Source organism: Candida oxycetoniae (genome assembly GCF_023343755.2).
Source record: "Candida oxycetoniae strain CBS 10844 chromosome Unknown scaffold3, whole genome shotgun sequence".
Classification (NCBI taxonomy): Eukaryota; Fungi; Ascomycota; class Pichiomycetes; order Serinales; family Debaryomycetaceae; genus Lodderomyces; species Lodderomyces oxycetoniae.
Window position 1 is genome coordinate 453,231 of NW_026055368.1, and position 12,999 is coordinate 466,229.

At 38.3% G+C, this 12,999-nt stretch overlaps 7 protein-coding genes across 7 annotated transcripts; 3 read left to right on the forward strand and 4 right to left on the reverse strand. All coding sequences in view use genetic code 12, as the record gives it.

Annotated features, from left to right (window-relative positions):
• Positions 1 to 393: 393 nt before the first annotated feature.
• KGF56_001285 (rRNA-binding ribosome biosynthesis protein) lies at positions 394 to 2,592 on the reverse strand (the record flags this gene model as incomplete). The annotated part of the gene is made up of 1 exon (XM_049322392.1): positions 394 to 2,592. The coding sequence occupies one exon, from the start codon at positions 2,590 to 2,592 to the stop codon at positions 394 to 396; it is 2,199 nt and encodes a 732-aa protein (XP_049181811.1).
• Positions 2,593 to 3,006: 414 nt separating this feature from the next.
• Positions 3,007 to 4,026, forward strand: SIW14 (putative tyrosine protein phosphatase; the record flags this gene model as incomplete). Its single annotated transcript, XM_049322393.1, has 1 exon — positions 3,007 to 4,026. The coding sequence occupies one exon, from the start codon at positions 3,007 to 3,009 to the stop codon at positions 4,024 to 4,026; it is 1,020 nt and encodes a 339-aa protein (XP_049181812.1).
• Positions 4,027 to 4,280: 254 nt separating this feature from the next.
• Positions 4,281 to 4,757, reverse strand: KGF56_001287 (uncharacterized protein; the record flags this gene model as incomplete). Its single annotated transcript, XM_049322394.1, has 1 exon — positions 4,281 to 4,757. The coding sequence occupies one exon, from the start codon at positions 4,755 to 4,757 to the stop codon at positions 4,281 to 4,283; it is 477 nt and encodes a 158-aa protein (XP_049181813.1).
• A 719-nt stretch (positions 4,758 to 5,476) lies between these two features.
• Positions 5,477 to 5,887, reverse strand: HHT2 (histone; the record flags this gene model as incomplete). Its single annotated transcript, XM_049322395.1, has 1 exon — positions 5,477 to 5,887. The coding sequence occupies one exon, from the start codon at positions 5,885 to 5,887 to the stop codon at positions 5,477 to 5,479; it is 411 nt and encodes a 136-aa protein (XP_049181814.1).
• A 750-nt stretch (positions 5,888 to 6,637) lies between these two features.
• Positions 6,638 to 7,411, forward strand: HHF22 (histone; the record flags this gene model as incomplete). Its single annotated transcript, XM_049322396.1, has 2 exons — positions 6,638 to 6,930; positions 7,159 to 7,411. 2 exons carry the CDS (start codon positions 6,638 to 6,640, stop codon positions 7,409 to 7,411), a joined length of 546 nt encoding a protein of 181 aa, XP_049181815.1.
• Positions 7,412 to 7,550: 139 nt separating this feature from the next.
• On the reverse strand, positions 7,551 to 10,795 carry KGF56_001290 (uncharacterized protein; the record flags this gene model as incomplete). Its single annotated transcript, XM_049322398.1, has 3 exons — positions 7,551 to 9,013; positions 9,725 to 10,684; positions 10,759 to 10,795. 3 exons carry the CDS (start codon positions 10,793 to 10,795, stop codon positions 7,551 to 7,553), a joined length of 2,460 nt encoding a protein of 819 aa, XP_049181816.1.
• Positions 10,796 to 12,037: 1,242 nt separating this feature from the next.
• Positions 12,038 to 12,754, forward strand: KGF56_001291 (uncharacterized protein; the record flags this gene model as incomplete). Its single annotated transcript, XM_049322399.1, has 1 exon — positions 12,038 to 12,754. One exon carries the CDS (start codon positions 12,038 to 12,040, stop codon positions 12,752 to 12,754), a length of 717 nt encoding a protein of 238 aa, XP_049181817.1.
• Positions 12,755 to 12,999: the final 245 nt, after the last annotated feature.

A 12,999-nucleotide genomic window follows, 5' to 3' on the forward strand; every position in this document is an offset into this window, starting at 1 on the left:
CTTTATTTAATTTCCAATCATTGTTACAAGTGATATTACTATTGATTTGTACATGCACATATATCCATAGTATTGCACCTGCTATTTTGGATAACAGGAAATCGGGTATTTTGAGTGTTTTTTATAAATTTGCTAGAATAGGAGAAAGGTTAAGTCCATACGTTGCTATTGGATGTTTTATAATGGCCTTTAATACATTAAGTACATGAAAGAAAAATAAAAAAAAAATTAAAATTAAAAAAGGGGACAGCTAAGAGATAAATCGACACCTAGATTGACGCTTGATTCACGCGGTCTTCCTCGTCCTGATTCACGCGGTCTCCTTCTTGATTCACGCGGTCTTCCTCGTCCTGATTCAGGCACTTCTACATTTATGCGTTTTTTATTGATTCCTCACCTAAATTCGTACGTTTCGTTTTGAGAGTTGCACAATACTGGAGCTCTTTCATTCCCCACAATTCTTTCCAAAGCATTAGCATCCCATTTGGAGAAGAGGACTTTAACAGCTGCTAGGTTTAAATCGCATTCTTCTTTGAAAATAGATTTGCCAATAAATCGTATGGACTCTTTGTAAAAAAGAGGGTTTGATGGAGGAGCATACATCAACAAACTTTTGACACCATTGATCTCGTACCGTCTAAAAAAGTGCAATCTTTCTGTGTATAATAATATGTTTATTTTGCCAGTCGCAAATTCATGTCTTGTTCGTGTTAGTTTTGATTGTGAGCTGTATTCATCGATTGATCCAAAATTGAATTTCGTAGATTGTTTGAAAAATGACTTTATTCGTAAATAGTCAAAATACGAAGGAATCCAAATCATGATACCATCACCATAGGCAGATGTCTTTAGTAAATTAGGAACAATTGCATTTGAAAAGTACTTGAAACGCGCATCAGGGTCCGCTGCTGGCGATACACTGTCAAATCTTTGGAATACTTGTCTTATTCTAAGTCCAATTGAATTCATCATGCTACTTTCAGAAGTTATAATTGGCTTAAATTTTACCTTGCCTGCTAAGTTGTACGATTTGGATGAGATGAGGTTGCTTATGGATGGTGTGAGATATTCACAAAACACCAACGTTTGTCTTAGTAATTTGGCTTGGTCATTTATACTCCACATTCTCACCCTACTGAAATCAACGTCATGAAACTCTTTAGGCACCTTGTTGACATATTTCATTACGGTATTTACATGGTCCCAGTTTTGCATTTCAATTTGATTTGTCTTGTCAACAACCAATAATTCAATAGATGATATGAAATCGTACTGTCTTTTCTTCTTGTCTTGGTTTTCCAAAATCATTGACAAACCGATGGGTGAAGCTAGTATGATATCCGAGGAGTAAAACGAAGAATACAACTTCAAACTCTTGCGCGTTAATTTCAATCCAATACAAAAAAAATCGTTGTTGTTGCCGTTGAATGCGTCTTGGAAATCGCTGGGCTTGTTCCTTCCAACCTTGTCACTTGAGAAAAATTGGCTGGTGAATCTTTTCCTATTTTCTTGCTGGTCAGTTCCTGAGAGTTTGATGATCATCTCGACAATTTCATTACATGCATCTCTTGTTGGTAAAAGTATTAGTACTTTGGGTCTTGTAAAGCCTTGATCTCTTAATTCCAAATCCTCGCCAGTTTCCTTCGATTGATTTAGTTTCAAAGTATTTTTGATTATTCTATCTCTAGTTTTGTAAATGTGATTGAGTGCGTGCAAAACATATAGTTTTCGGTACGTTTTATTAGAATGGTTCTTATATTGATAATTGATATCTTGATAGTTCAAAATTGGTCGAAGTAGCACAGAGTCTAACTTTGATAGCTCTTTTCCATACTCGTTAGCAAAAGTCTCACAAACTTTTTTTTTCAATAAAAAATCAGATACTTTTCTTCCTCTAGGCAGAGTTGGTGGCACTTCAATTGAAGAACCTGGTGGTAGTTGCGTGAATGAACTTAATGATAAATCAGAATAGACTTCTTTGGCCAGGATTTTCCATTTCTCTTTTTCAGAAAAAACAAGTTTTTCCTCTTTGTCTAGGTATTCTTCTGAAACCTGGTTAAAATGACTTTCAAAGGGGTCATTGTTTATACCCTTGGCTGAGTCTTCATTATCCAGCTCATTATCACTATTGTTTTCTTCCTCCTCTTCTTCTTCCTCCTCTTCTTCTTCCTCCTCTTCCTCCTCCTCCATGTTCAACCCCGCCGCTTCTTCATCAAACTCTTTTTCCTCGTCAGATCCGTCTTCAACTTTAACACCACCATTGTTATTTTTTTCGTCCCCTAGCGCTGTGCTTTTGCTTTCTTTTCCATCAACTACTATTTGGTCCGATTTGAGTAAAGTCAAAAGGGCATTATAAGCTTTTCCCTTTTCTTGCTCATTCAGTTCGTCTTCTTCTACACTATTATCATCATTCTCGCTCAAGTTCAGTTCACCTTCCATTTTTTTTTTCAGATCTTCACTTTCAGCTTCCTGTAGTGAAGTTGAAATTCCTCGACGCGATGTACGTGTAATAGTTCGTAATTCTGATCTTCCTCGTTTAACATCTTTACCTGGAAGTACCGCATGCTTTCTCCTCTTAGTTTGTGCAGCCATACTTTTGCTCGAATAGAAAAGGAATTGATAATTTTTTAATTTAATCTGTTTGCACCTAAAAGAATGAAAAGGAAAAAAAAAAAAAAAATCAATGCCCCGATGCTCATCTCAAAAAGCCGCATAAGCTGTGGCACATATGAAGGAAATTTAAAAAATAAGAATGCATGTCCTGAGTTTGACGACACATCTGTTGTTTTTTTTGCGACACGTTTAGCTAGATTTGTTTTTATTTTTTCTTCTGATCTCTAGTACACTACCCCTCGGATCAGGAAGTCTTGATCTTGATTTATTCGCTAAGTTTTCCCTTTTTCATTCTTATCATGGAAGGTTGGTTAAAGTTGGAATTAAGGAAAGGTATTTAAACACCATTGGTGATACGTTTTTTGTTTCGTTGCCACATAAATTGTGACTCATATGGTTGAGACACCGGATGCTCCGTTTCAGATGGATGATGACTTTCCTGCGCCGCCGAATCTACCGACTTTATCAAAAGATACATCAGAAACAAGCATAACACTTGAGAACTACTCTATTCAGAGTAGACACGACTCCATATTTGAAGCTGACAAAGGTGATGACATTGATAATTACAATAATAACAGGTCTATACGATCCACGTTGGATCAGTTGAAAATAGAGGAGAAGGGAAACACTAGAGAAGAGGAAAGAGGGTACACTATAAAAGAGGAAAAAGGGTACACTGGAGAAGAGGAAAGAGGGTACACTGAAGAAGAGGAAAGAGGGTATAACGAAGATGCAGACGACAACTTGGATATCACTTTGCAGAAACAATTACAAGAGGACTTTGAAAAAAAACATGGTCTTTGCGATGCAAAGCAAGTAGGCTCCTCCGCTTCTGCTGCTGCTGCTAGCGACAAAGTTGGGCCTAGTTTGCAGAAAATCCAATTCAACTTTGATGTGGATGACGAGCCGCTAACTCCACCTGAGAATTTTGCTTTAGTTATCCGGTCAATTTATCGAAGTTCCTTCCCACAACCTGCTAATTTCTCCTTTCTCAAAACATTAAAACTAAAGTCTATTTTGTGCTTGATTCCCGAAGAATACCCGGTTTTACAAGAACAGTTTCTTGCAAGTCAAGGTATTAAGCTATTCCAATTGGGCATGTCTGGAAACAAAGAGCCATTTGTCAAGATTTCTTCAGAATTGATCACACAAGCAATAAAGATTGTTTTGAATCTGGAAAATCAGCCCATATTAGTACATTGCAATCGGGGAAAGCACCGAACCGGATGTCTTGTGGGAGTGCTAAGAAGGTTACAGAATTGGTCTAAGACGATAATATTTGACGAGTATAGAAAGTTTGCTGCACCCAAAGAGAGGCCGATGGATCAACAATTTATCGAATTGTACGACGATGAAGAAATTAAAGATTATTGTGACAAAAGAGGATTATTACCCTTGAAATGGGGATAAGGATAAAGCCTAAATTGGAAAATAATATTGTTAATGAAAATAAAAGGGCGAGGCAAAGAAACAAACAAAAAAAAAACGGTGTTAAACTAAGTAAGTTAAAAAAAAAAAAGAAGGGTTTGTATTATGGGTTAATGAAAAAGCTTCAAGAATGGTGTGGACATTCTTATTTTAGATTTAGAGGTTCAAATTGTTTTCTTCTACTTGATTTCTCTAAATAATGACTACTTCACTATGAATAGGTTGTTCTTGAGCTCTTAATTCTGAAATGGACTATTCTTGCTCCAAAAAAACTCCCTGCCATATAGAGCAGCATCGAACAAAGCCAAGCTGCCCAACGCCACGGGAGTCATTCTTCCCTTAAAGAAGCTCAGAGCTGCAGCTTTTCCATTGACAAATAAATACAAAGTCAGCCAAGCAAAATTGAAACCAGAAGCGTTCAATGGGTCACCATCAATCATCATAAATGTTCCCAAAGCTAAGGCTCCGCCAAAAAATGCACAGGAAATACGAGTTGGTTTAGCGGCAACAATACTTTTATGGAGCGCATACGAGGAGCCAGATGTGCCCTTATAAGGGATCTCTGTAGTTCCAACAGACTTCTTTAAGGCTTTAAGTAAAAGTGCCGCTGATAGAACTCCTGATGGAATAGGCGATAATGACAATTCATCTAGTTTACTCCATACGTTATTAGATGTGGATTCTGAAACAGGTGGTGCTACTGAGTTGCTCATGATCAATTGAGAAGAAGTGCAATTAAATATAGATATATAGATATATATTATATTGACATTTGTGGAGAAAGGTTGATTGGAAACTCGTGATTTTTCGAGGGTGAGGTTCTTTCTAGCAATCATACATCGAAAATGGCATACAACGGAAAAGGTGCTACCAATTTCCATTATATGTATATGCAATCATTAATAGAATAAATATGTGCATAACACTATCGACACTATCGAGCGAAGCGAGATAGTGGAGAGACACTTTGTAGCCCTACTATTAACACTATCGACACTATCGACACTATTTCGTGAAGAGACACTTTGTAGCCATACTTTTAACACTATCGACACTATTTCGTGAAGAGACACTTTGTAGCCATACTTTTAACACTATCGACACTATTTCGTGAAGAGACACTTTGTAGCCATACTTTTAACACTATCGACACCATTTCGCTTCGCTCGATAGTGGAGAGACACTTTGTAGCCATAGTATTAACACTATCTCGCTCTGCTCAATAGTGTCGGTAGAGCCAGTGCTGCTCCATTATCGAGCAGACTGACTGTAACCGAGACTTTGTCTTTGACTCCGTTGTGAAAAGAGCCATGTGGTGAGGAACAATAAAAAAAATGATACATTTTCAAAAATTATAAATAGACAAAATGAATTGAAAGAAAAAACCCAACTTCTATTTTTTTTTTTTCAGCAAGTGACATATATTCAGCGTCTACGATCTTTCACCTCTTAATCTTCTAGCTAATTGGATATCCTTCTTCTGGATGGTAACTCTCTTTGCGTGAATAGCACATAAGTTAGTGTCTTCAAATAATCCAACCAAGTAAGCTTCAACGGCTTCTTGCAAAGCACCAATAGCACTCGACTGGAACCTCAAATCAGTTTTGAAATCTTGAGCAATTTCTCTGACTAATCTTTGGAAAGGCAACTTTCTGATCAATAACTCAGTAGATTTTTGGAATCTTCTAATTTCTCTCAAGGCAACGGTACCTGGCTTATATCTGTGAGGTTTCTTAACACCACCTGTTGATGGTGCTGATTTTCTAGCGGCCTTTGAAGCCAACTGCTTTCTTGGAGCTTTACCACCTGTGGATTTTCTTGCTGTTTGTTTAGTTCTGGCCATTGATAAAAAAAATAATACTGATTGAAATAAAAAAAAAACCCTTTATCTACTAGATGAGGAACACAGGTTGGCTTTTATATGGCAAATGTATATGATTACACCGCTAATATTATATTGTTTATTACATCTCCTTTTGTTTAGTATCAATGAGATTTGGCGTAAATAAGCAAACATAACGCCCTGTTTCTCGAGTCACACACAAACACATTGCGGGTGGCTAGTCGTACCAAGGTATTGGTAGCATTATACCTAATGGAAAAGACAAATCATTACATCTATGTGTAACCCTTCATCTGAGTAATTTTCAGTCTATAGTGTAATTTAGAAACCACTTCACTTTTTCTGGCGTCAAAAGAATAAAGTCTCACGCGAAGAAGCTCGCGTGAGCATTCTTTTCCAACCTCAACACGCACAAAATACCACGAAAGTTTACTCGAGTTTTGTCGCGACAACTTCACTTTGGCGTCGTTGGCGTTATACTTGGACCTCGTTTGGCGTTTCTTTTGTGTTTACACACACGGATATGGTTGCATTTCGTCTCTTCCCTCTGTCTCTCGCATAGATCATATTCCGTTCTTCTCTCTCTCTCTCTCTCTCTCTCTCTCTCTTTCTCTCAAACATATCCTTTCTTTTGTCTTACTAGATAGTTTTTTTCCCCTTTATAAATACATTAAAATATCCCACCATTTTACGCTACTTGACTTCTTCCTTTATAATTTACTTTCAAACTATATAACATCAATCGCAACAATGTCTGGTAGAGGAAAAGGTGGTAAAGGTTTAGGAAAAGGTGGTGCTAAAAGACACAGAAAGATCTTGAGAGATAATATCCAAGGTATAACAAAACCAGCTATCAGAAGATTAGCAAGAAGAGGTGGTGTTAAGCGTATTTCTGCCTTGATTTACGAAGAAATCAGAGTTGTTTTAAAACAATTTTTGGAAAATGTCATCAGAGACGCTGTTACATATACTGAACACGCAAAGAGAAAGACGGTTACTTCATTGGATGTAGTCTATGCATTAAAGAGACAAGGTAGAACCTTGTATGGTTTTGGTGGATAAATATATCAATTTTTGATGGTTGTGTCTTTTCTTCAGTTCGATTTTTTTTTTTTTTTGTATATTAGTTTTAGTGAATGCCAATTTTTTTGTCAAGGTGTGATTTGCATTTGCCATTTTCATTGTAGAGAACTCCTCTGGGATATTGAACAAAATCTAGTCTATTAAAAAAATCGCCTATATAACCGACACTATCGAGCAGAGCGAGATAGTGGAGCAGCATTGACTCTGCTCGATAGTGCCGATAGTGGAGCAGCATTGACTCTGCTCGATAGTGCCGATAGTGGAGCAGCATTGACTCTGCTCGATAGTGCCGATAGTGGAGCAGCATTGACTCCACGCCATAGTGCCGATAGTGTTGCTATTAAGTGCTGCTCCACTATCAATCCCTTTCCTTTTCTGGAGTTGGACCTGTGCTTGTTTTTTCTCATCATCCAATACTCATTCGAGTTGAAACATATATAGAAAAACCTCCTTCATCGGAAAAGTTGCAAGTTGAAAATTACTAAAACTAGCTGCCACCGACACTATCGACACTAGTCAGTGCTGCTCCACTATCTCTCTCTGCTCGATAGTGTCGTCTTTTCTTTTCTTTTCTTGTCACCTATACAACCGTGTCTTCGAGTTTTCCCCCGAGACTCAAATTGTTATTAATTTTCCTACCAATTCTTTTCTTCCATTTCTCGACGTTTACAGGAACCATCTCCTTGTATTCAGACTTTGTAAAAGTGACCCATCTCTTCATGCAACCCGAATCTTCAATTTCTTTGTATTTTGCTGGACATTTGCATCTACACCCAACTCCGTTATATTTTGGCTTGTCTGGTGATAGCCACTTTAATTCGCTCTCTACCCCCTCATATTCAAGTTGATGTCCAGGTGCGTTTGCTGGACAATGAACAAACTTATCGTGTCGATATCCAATGTCTCTAAAGTAATGAATCTCGTTCAAGTCAAGAAGCATCCCCATTGCCAACGAGTGAATAGGAGCATCCCCCCACCGTTCTTTATAGAAACCACCTGTTGTCTCAAGATACTCAAATAGTTTCTGGTATTGCTCAGATGCAAAAATATCGACTCTGGCAATCTCAAAATTGGACCAGAAATGACACAAAGTATAATCTTCTTTATCAAACCTGTCTTCATGGAGTTTAGGTAAACTTTTACTTTTTGAAAGAATCCTTCGAGTCAAATAAGGGTATTTGGCAAAAACACTGTCATCTTTTCCTTCCATTTCATGAATAAGTTTTTGCAAATAAATTTGATCCTGGATTTCCATTTTTATCTCACGTTCATCGTGGATGCCGTCGTAAACTCCTTCGTCATTCTCTTCTATCGTCCATTTCGAATTCAATGTAAATAGCTTCCAGCTACTTTTTGGCACAATCCCTTCCTTTTTGATATACGCTTGAAAATGGCGAAACAACCCAGGTATACTATAATACAAGTCTTCCAAAAGAACATTGAATCCATATTTTTTACCTCTTTTGGCCATTTCTACAAACGGATCATAGGTAATATCACAAAAAAACTCAACATCTGGCTCAACTCTCCAGTACCACTCAAGATCTTTAATAAGAGGATGCTTATAGAATTTACCAGAGTAAAATCGACACATTTTGTGATAACTTTGCAAATTTCCATACAATATTTCCCGATCTCCTTGAGACTCTATCCACTCATAGAGATCATCTTGATCTAAATCTGACGGAAACTCCCAATCTTGCAGTTCTATTGTGCCAAAACTTACCTTGGATTTAGTGTAATCAGAAACAGTCGTTTTGAACTTATCTGTAAACTCCTCATTGTTTAAGAAAATCCAGGGATAATCGTACCACTGGTTAAAATGCCGTTCAACAGAATCAACGCTTTTTATTACAGCATCGATTTCGTGGTTGCGGCAAAGCATAACAAAGGCAGCATTGGCTTTCTGATGGTGCCCATTCTCGGCATTCAGAGCGGATGTTGGTGGTTTAATACAGCCATACTGGAAAGGTGCATCGATGCCTGTATCTATTATTTTCTCACTAATATATTTCAACTTGTCCTGCTTTTCTTTCGACGGTACTTTAACCTTGTATCTTGTCCAGAAAGGATCGTTATCAAAAAAGTGTCTATTATTATACCATAAAAATATAAACACAAATAACAAAGAAAATAACAGTACTGTCAAAGAAATATTGTTAAAAAGTAGCCATTGCCGCCGCCGCCAACGACGACGAAAAGTCGTCAATGTCTTTCTTATAAAAGGCAAAATTACCATTTTTAAACCAACGTGTGAATCGACGCTGTTTGCACAAACACCATTAATTTGTAATGCGTTAATTGAGTTTAAACTATTTTGCAATCGGTTATAAAGTTTTTTTCAATGGCTCAATGCGATGGGGATGGGAAAAAAAAGACAATAGAAGCGAAGGACAAAGAAAGACAAAGACAAAGAGAATGAGAAAAATAAGGTGCCAGTGAAGCTTATTGGTGCAACTACCCTTGTGCAACACTGGTCATAGCAATCCGTTGAAATATTACAGTGTTTGAATTTATAATTTATACAAAGAATTTTGACATCTCGACATTTTGACATTTTGACATTTTGAGATTTTGATATTTTGGCATTTTGATATTTTGGCATTTTGGCATTTTGGCATTTTGGCATTTTGGTATTTTGACTATTTAGCATGTCGAGGTTTGAGAGTAGTCAGTGTGCTCCACTATCTCGCTCCGCTCGATAGTGTCACGTTTCCAATTTGTTCTACCTTTCATTCTTCATAATCGCATTACGCAATAGCGTCAAATCGTCATTCAATTCCTCCGGCTTTAGACCCTGTGGTCCAACAAATTGCTTATGTGAGCCTCTTGTTTGTACCTTGTAACTACTGACTTCATTACCATCCAAACCGTCATGAATAAGTGACTGGCCATCCTCCATAATGAGGGTATTTAGAGCATCGTAGTCCTTATCACTCAAGTTGGACTCGTATCCGCTGCTAACACCACCATTGTTTTTTGCATTGTAATTCTGACTTTGGCCATGACTATTATTATTTGAAGGTCTTGCACTGTTTGTACTGCTAGCCTCGTCATTGGACGAATACCGTGTCGCATATAACCGCCTTCTTTTTCCCAGAGATATATATCCTGACTCGTTCCCTGCCGCAGCCGCAGCCGCAGCCGCAGCTACTGATGATGATGACAAAATGCCTCCGCCTCCATCAGATAAATCGTCTATTTCTCCACTGGTGAACCTTCCAATGTGCTCTGCGCGTTTCCTTAACGAACGCCTATCATGCAAGCTCAATCTTGCATCCTTGACACTAATATGGTCCATTTCGTCATTGCTGTAACTATTACCATTAAGGAGATTCAACAAATACTTATCTTCTTTCAAGTTTTTAATCTGTTTCTGTAGCTTATCGTACAATTTTTCCTTGATCAACTTGATCATTTTGTCATGATTTTCTTGTGCTTTTTGCAAATCCAACCTGTACTCCCGCTCAACTCTCTTGACTTGATACTCTTCCCATAACCTTAGCTTAGTGAGCTCATAATCTCTCGTTTCCTCCAACCTTATCTTTTGCGTTAAATAATCTTCGTTTGATCCTTGTTGTAGGCTTGCTAGTTTATTTTGTAATTCATGCAAACTGTTGCGATAAAACATATCTCGGTCATTTCGGAATGTGAGCTCCAATTTGTTCAAGCGTGCAGCTATGTTGCTTCTCTTTTTGTCTCTTTTGTTTACAGCTAGCAAATGTTCAAGTTAGTATGCATTTTACTCCAAGTGTTTGTTTACTATTTTTTTTTTTTGGTAAACATACCATCAACTGTAGTTCCGTTTCTTCTTTGGTCTTCCATCTTTTGATTTTGGCACAAAAGGTGGTTTATCTCGATGTCTTGATCCACATGTAAAGTTCTCTACTCGCGAATGAGTCTTTCCCCCGTTCAAGAGGTGAAATGTTGTTGGTTTAGTTGGTAATTGGTAAGGAATGTTATGAAATTATTCTTGAGTTATCAAGGTGAAGGGAGGGATCTTTAAACCTTTATCATTCCATCGACAGGAGAAAAGAAAAGGCTACGAGTCGAGTTATATGCAGGAACAAAAATTTACACCGATGAGGAAGACCAAAGGCACTATCAAGCGAAGCGAGAGAGTAGAGCAGTACTGACTTTCAAGCGAAGCGAGAGAGTAGAGCAGTACTGACTGTCACCGACGGGTTTGACTCTGTTGTGAGGAGAGTCATGTGGTGAGGAGAGTCAAGATATGAGGAGAAACATGATATAAAGAGAGCCATGGTACAAGGAGAGCCATGGTATGTAGAAGAGAATAGAGATGGCCAGTAGCAGTTTTTCAAGTGGATTGTTTTTGGAAAAATTTGTTGAAATAATTTATTGTTCAAGTAAAACTGTCACTAGTCAATGGTGCTCTACTATTGAGCAGAGCGAGATAGTAGAGCGCTTAGTGTCAATTTGAGAGCCTGCTTATTGTTTTAACTGCTCCACTAGCGAGCAAGGCGAGCTAGTGTCCAAACCCGTCAGCGCTGCTCCACTAGCTCGTTCTACTCGATAGTGTTGCTGGTAAGTGTTGTGCTCCACTATCTCGCTCTGCTTAACTTGTAATCACACTTTTCACCGACTTTTAAGATTTATTTCTCAGGGGGAAAGATCTAATCAAACCCGTGTGCAACAAACGACCGCGAAACTATCGAGCGAAGCGACACTATTGAGCGAAGCGACACTATTGAGCGAAGCGACACTATTGAGCGAAGCGACACTATTGAGCGAAGCGACACTATTGAGCGAAGCGACACTATTGAGCGAAGCGACACTATTGAGCGAAGCGAGATAGTGGAGTACTGATCGCGACTGACACTGTCGACCGACACTATCGACCGACACTGTCTTGCTCTGCTCCATAGTGTCTACAAATATTACGCAAATTCCAAATTAGGAAAATAAGCCCTAATTACCATTTCTTTTTCTTTTCCGAACATGCTACCAAGTGTTGCCCCACTATCTCGCTATGCTCGTTGGTGGAGCTCGATAGCGTGCGTGGCAGTCAGTGGTGCTCCACTATCTCGCTTTGCTCGATAGTGTTGCATGATAGTGTCGCTCGATAGTATTGTTATGGAAGGCGATTCTGTATATCAACTAGTCAAGGGTTTACCCTTTGCAAAGGAAAACTTTGATGCTACTCCCAAGGTTAAAACTCCAGTTATCAACTTTAATCTTGAGAGAAGCGGCAAGCCTGTTACATTGTTCAATATCCACAATTCGTCACTAGTTCCCCGAAATTTAATCAAGGTACTTTGTATAGAGTTTAACTTTATAATAGAAGAGGGCCAGACATACCCCCATGTAGCACCAAAAGCAGTTGACGAATTTGAAAATTATTGGTTTCACCATTTCGCATCCATACTAATCGATGGAAAATTCACCTCATTGAAAGATGCAAATTTACAAGATCTCACAGTTAACCAATGGAATGACTTATTTTTGGGTACCTTCTATGTTAAGCCAAACTATATAGGTCGTTGCTCCCATGTTTGCAACGCGGGATTCGTGGTAAACCATGTCAAAAGAGGATTAGGTTTGGGTAAGGAGTTGGGTGGAAAGTATTTGGAGATTGCACCACAATTAGGTTACGTTTATTCTGTTTTTAATCTTGTTTTTGAAACTAATCAGGCAAGTTTGAAAATTTGGGATGCCCTCGGTTTTGAGAGAATCGGATATGTAAAGAACGTTGCGGTGTTGAAAGGTTCCAACAAATTGGTCGGCGCTTATATTTTTGGAAAGGATTTGCAACCAACTAGCTAGCAACTAGGTCTACTATCGAGCGGAGCGAGATAGTGAAGCAGTACCTACTATCTTGTTACAATACTCTAGTTTGTTACAATACAAAGTATTGTAAATGGGTGCAAAAAGATAGCCCTAAAAGGCTTTAAAAGGCTCTTTCTTCCACCCCTTTTTTCCAGTGGAATCTCTACAAAAGTGTTGCTCCACTATCTTGCTTTGCTAGAGAGTCTCTCCCATGTAATAATGTATATATAATAGATGTGATG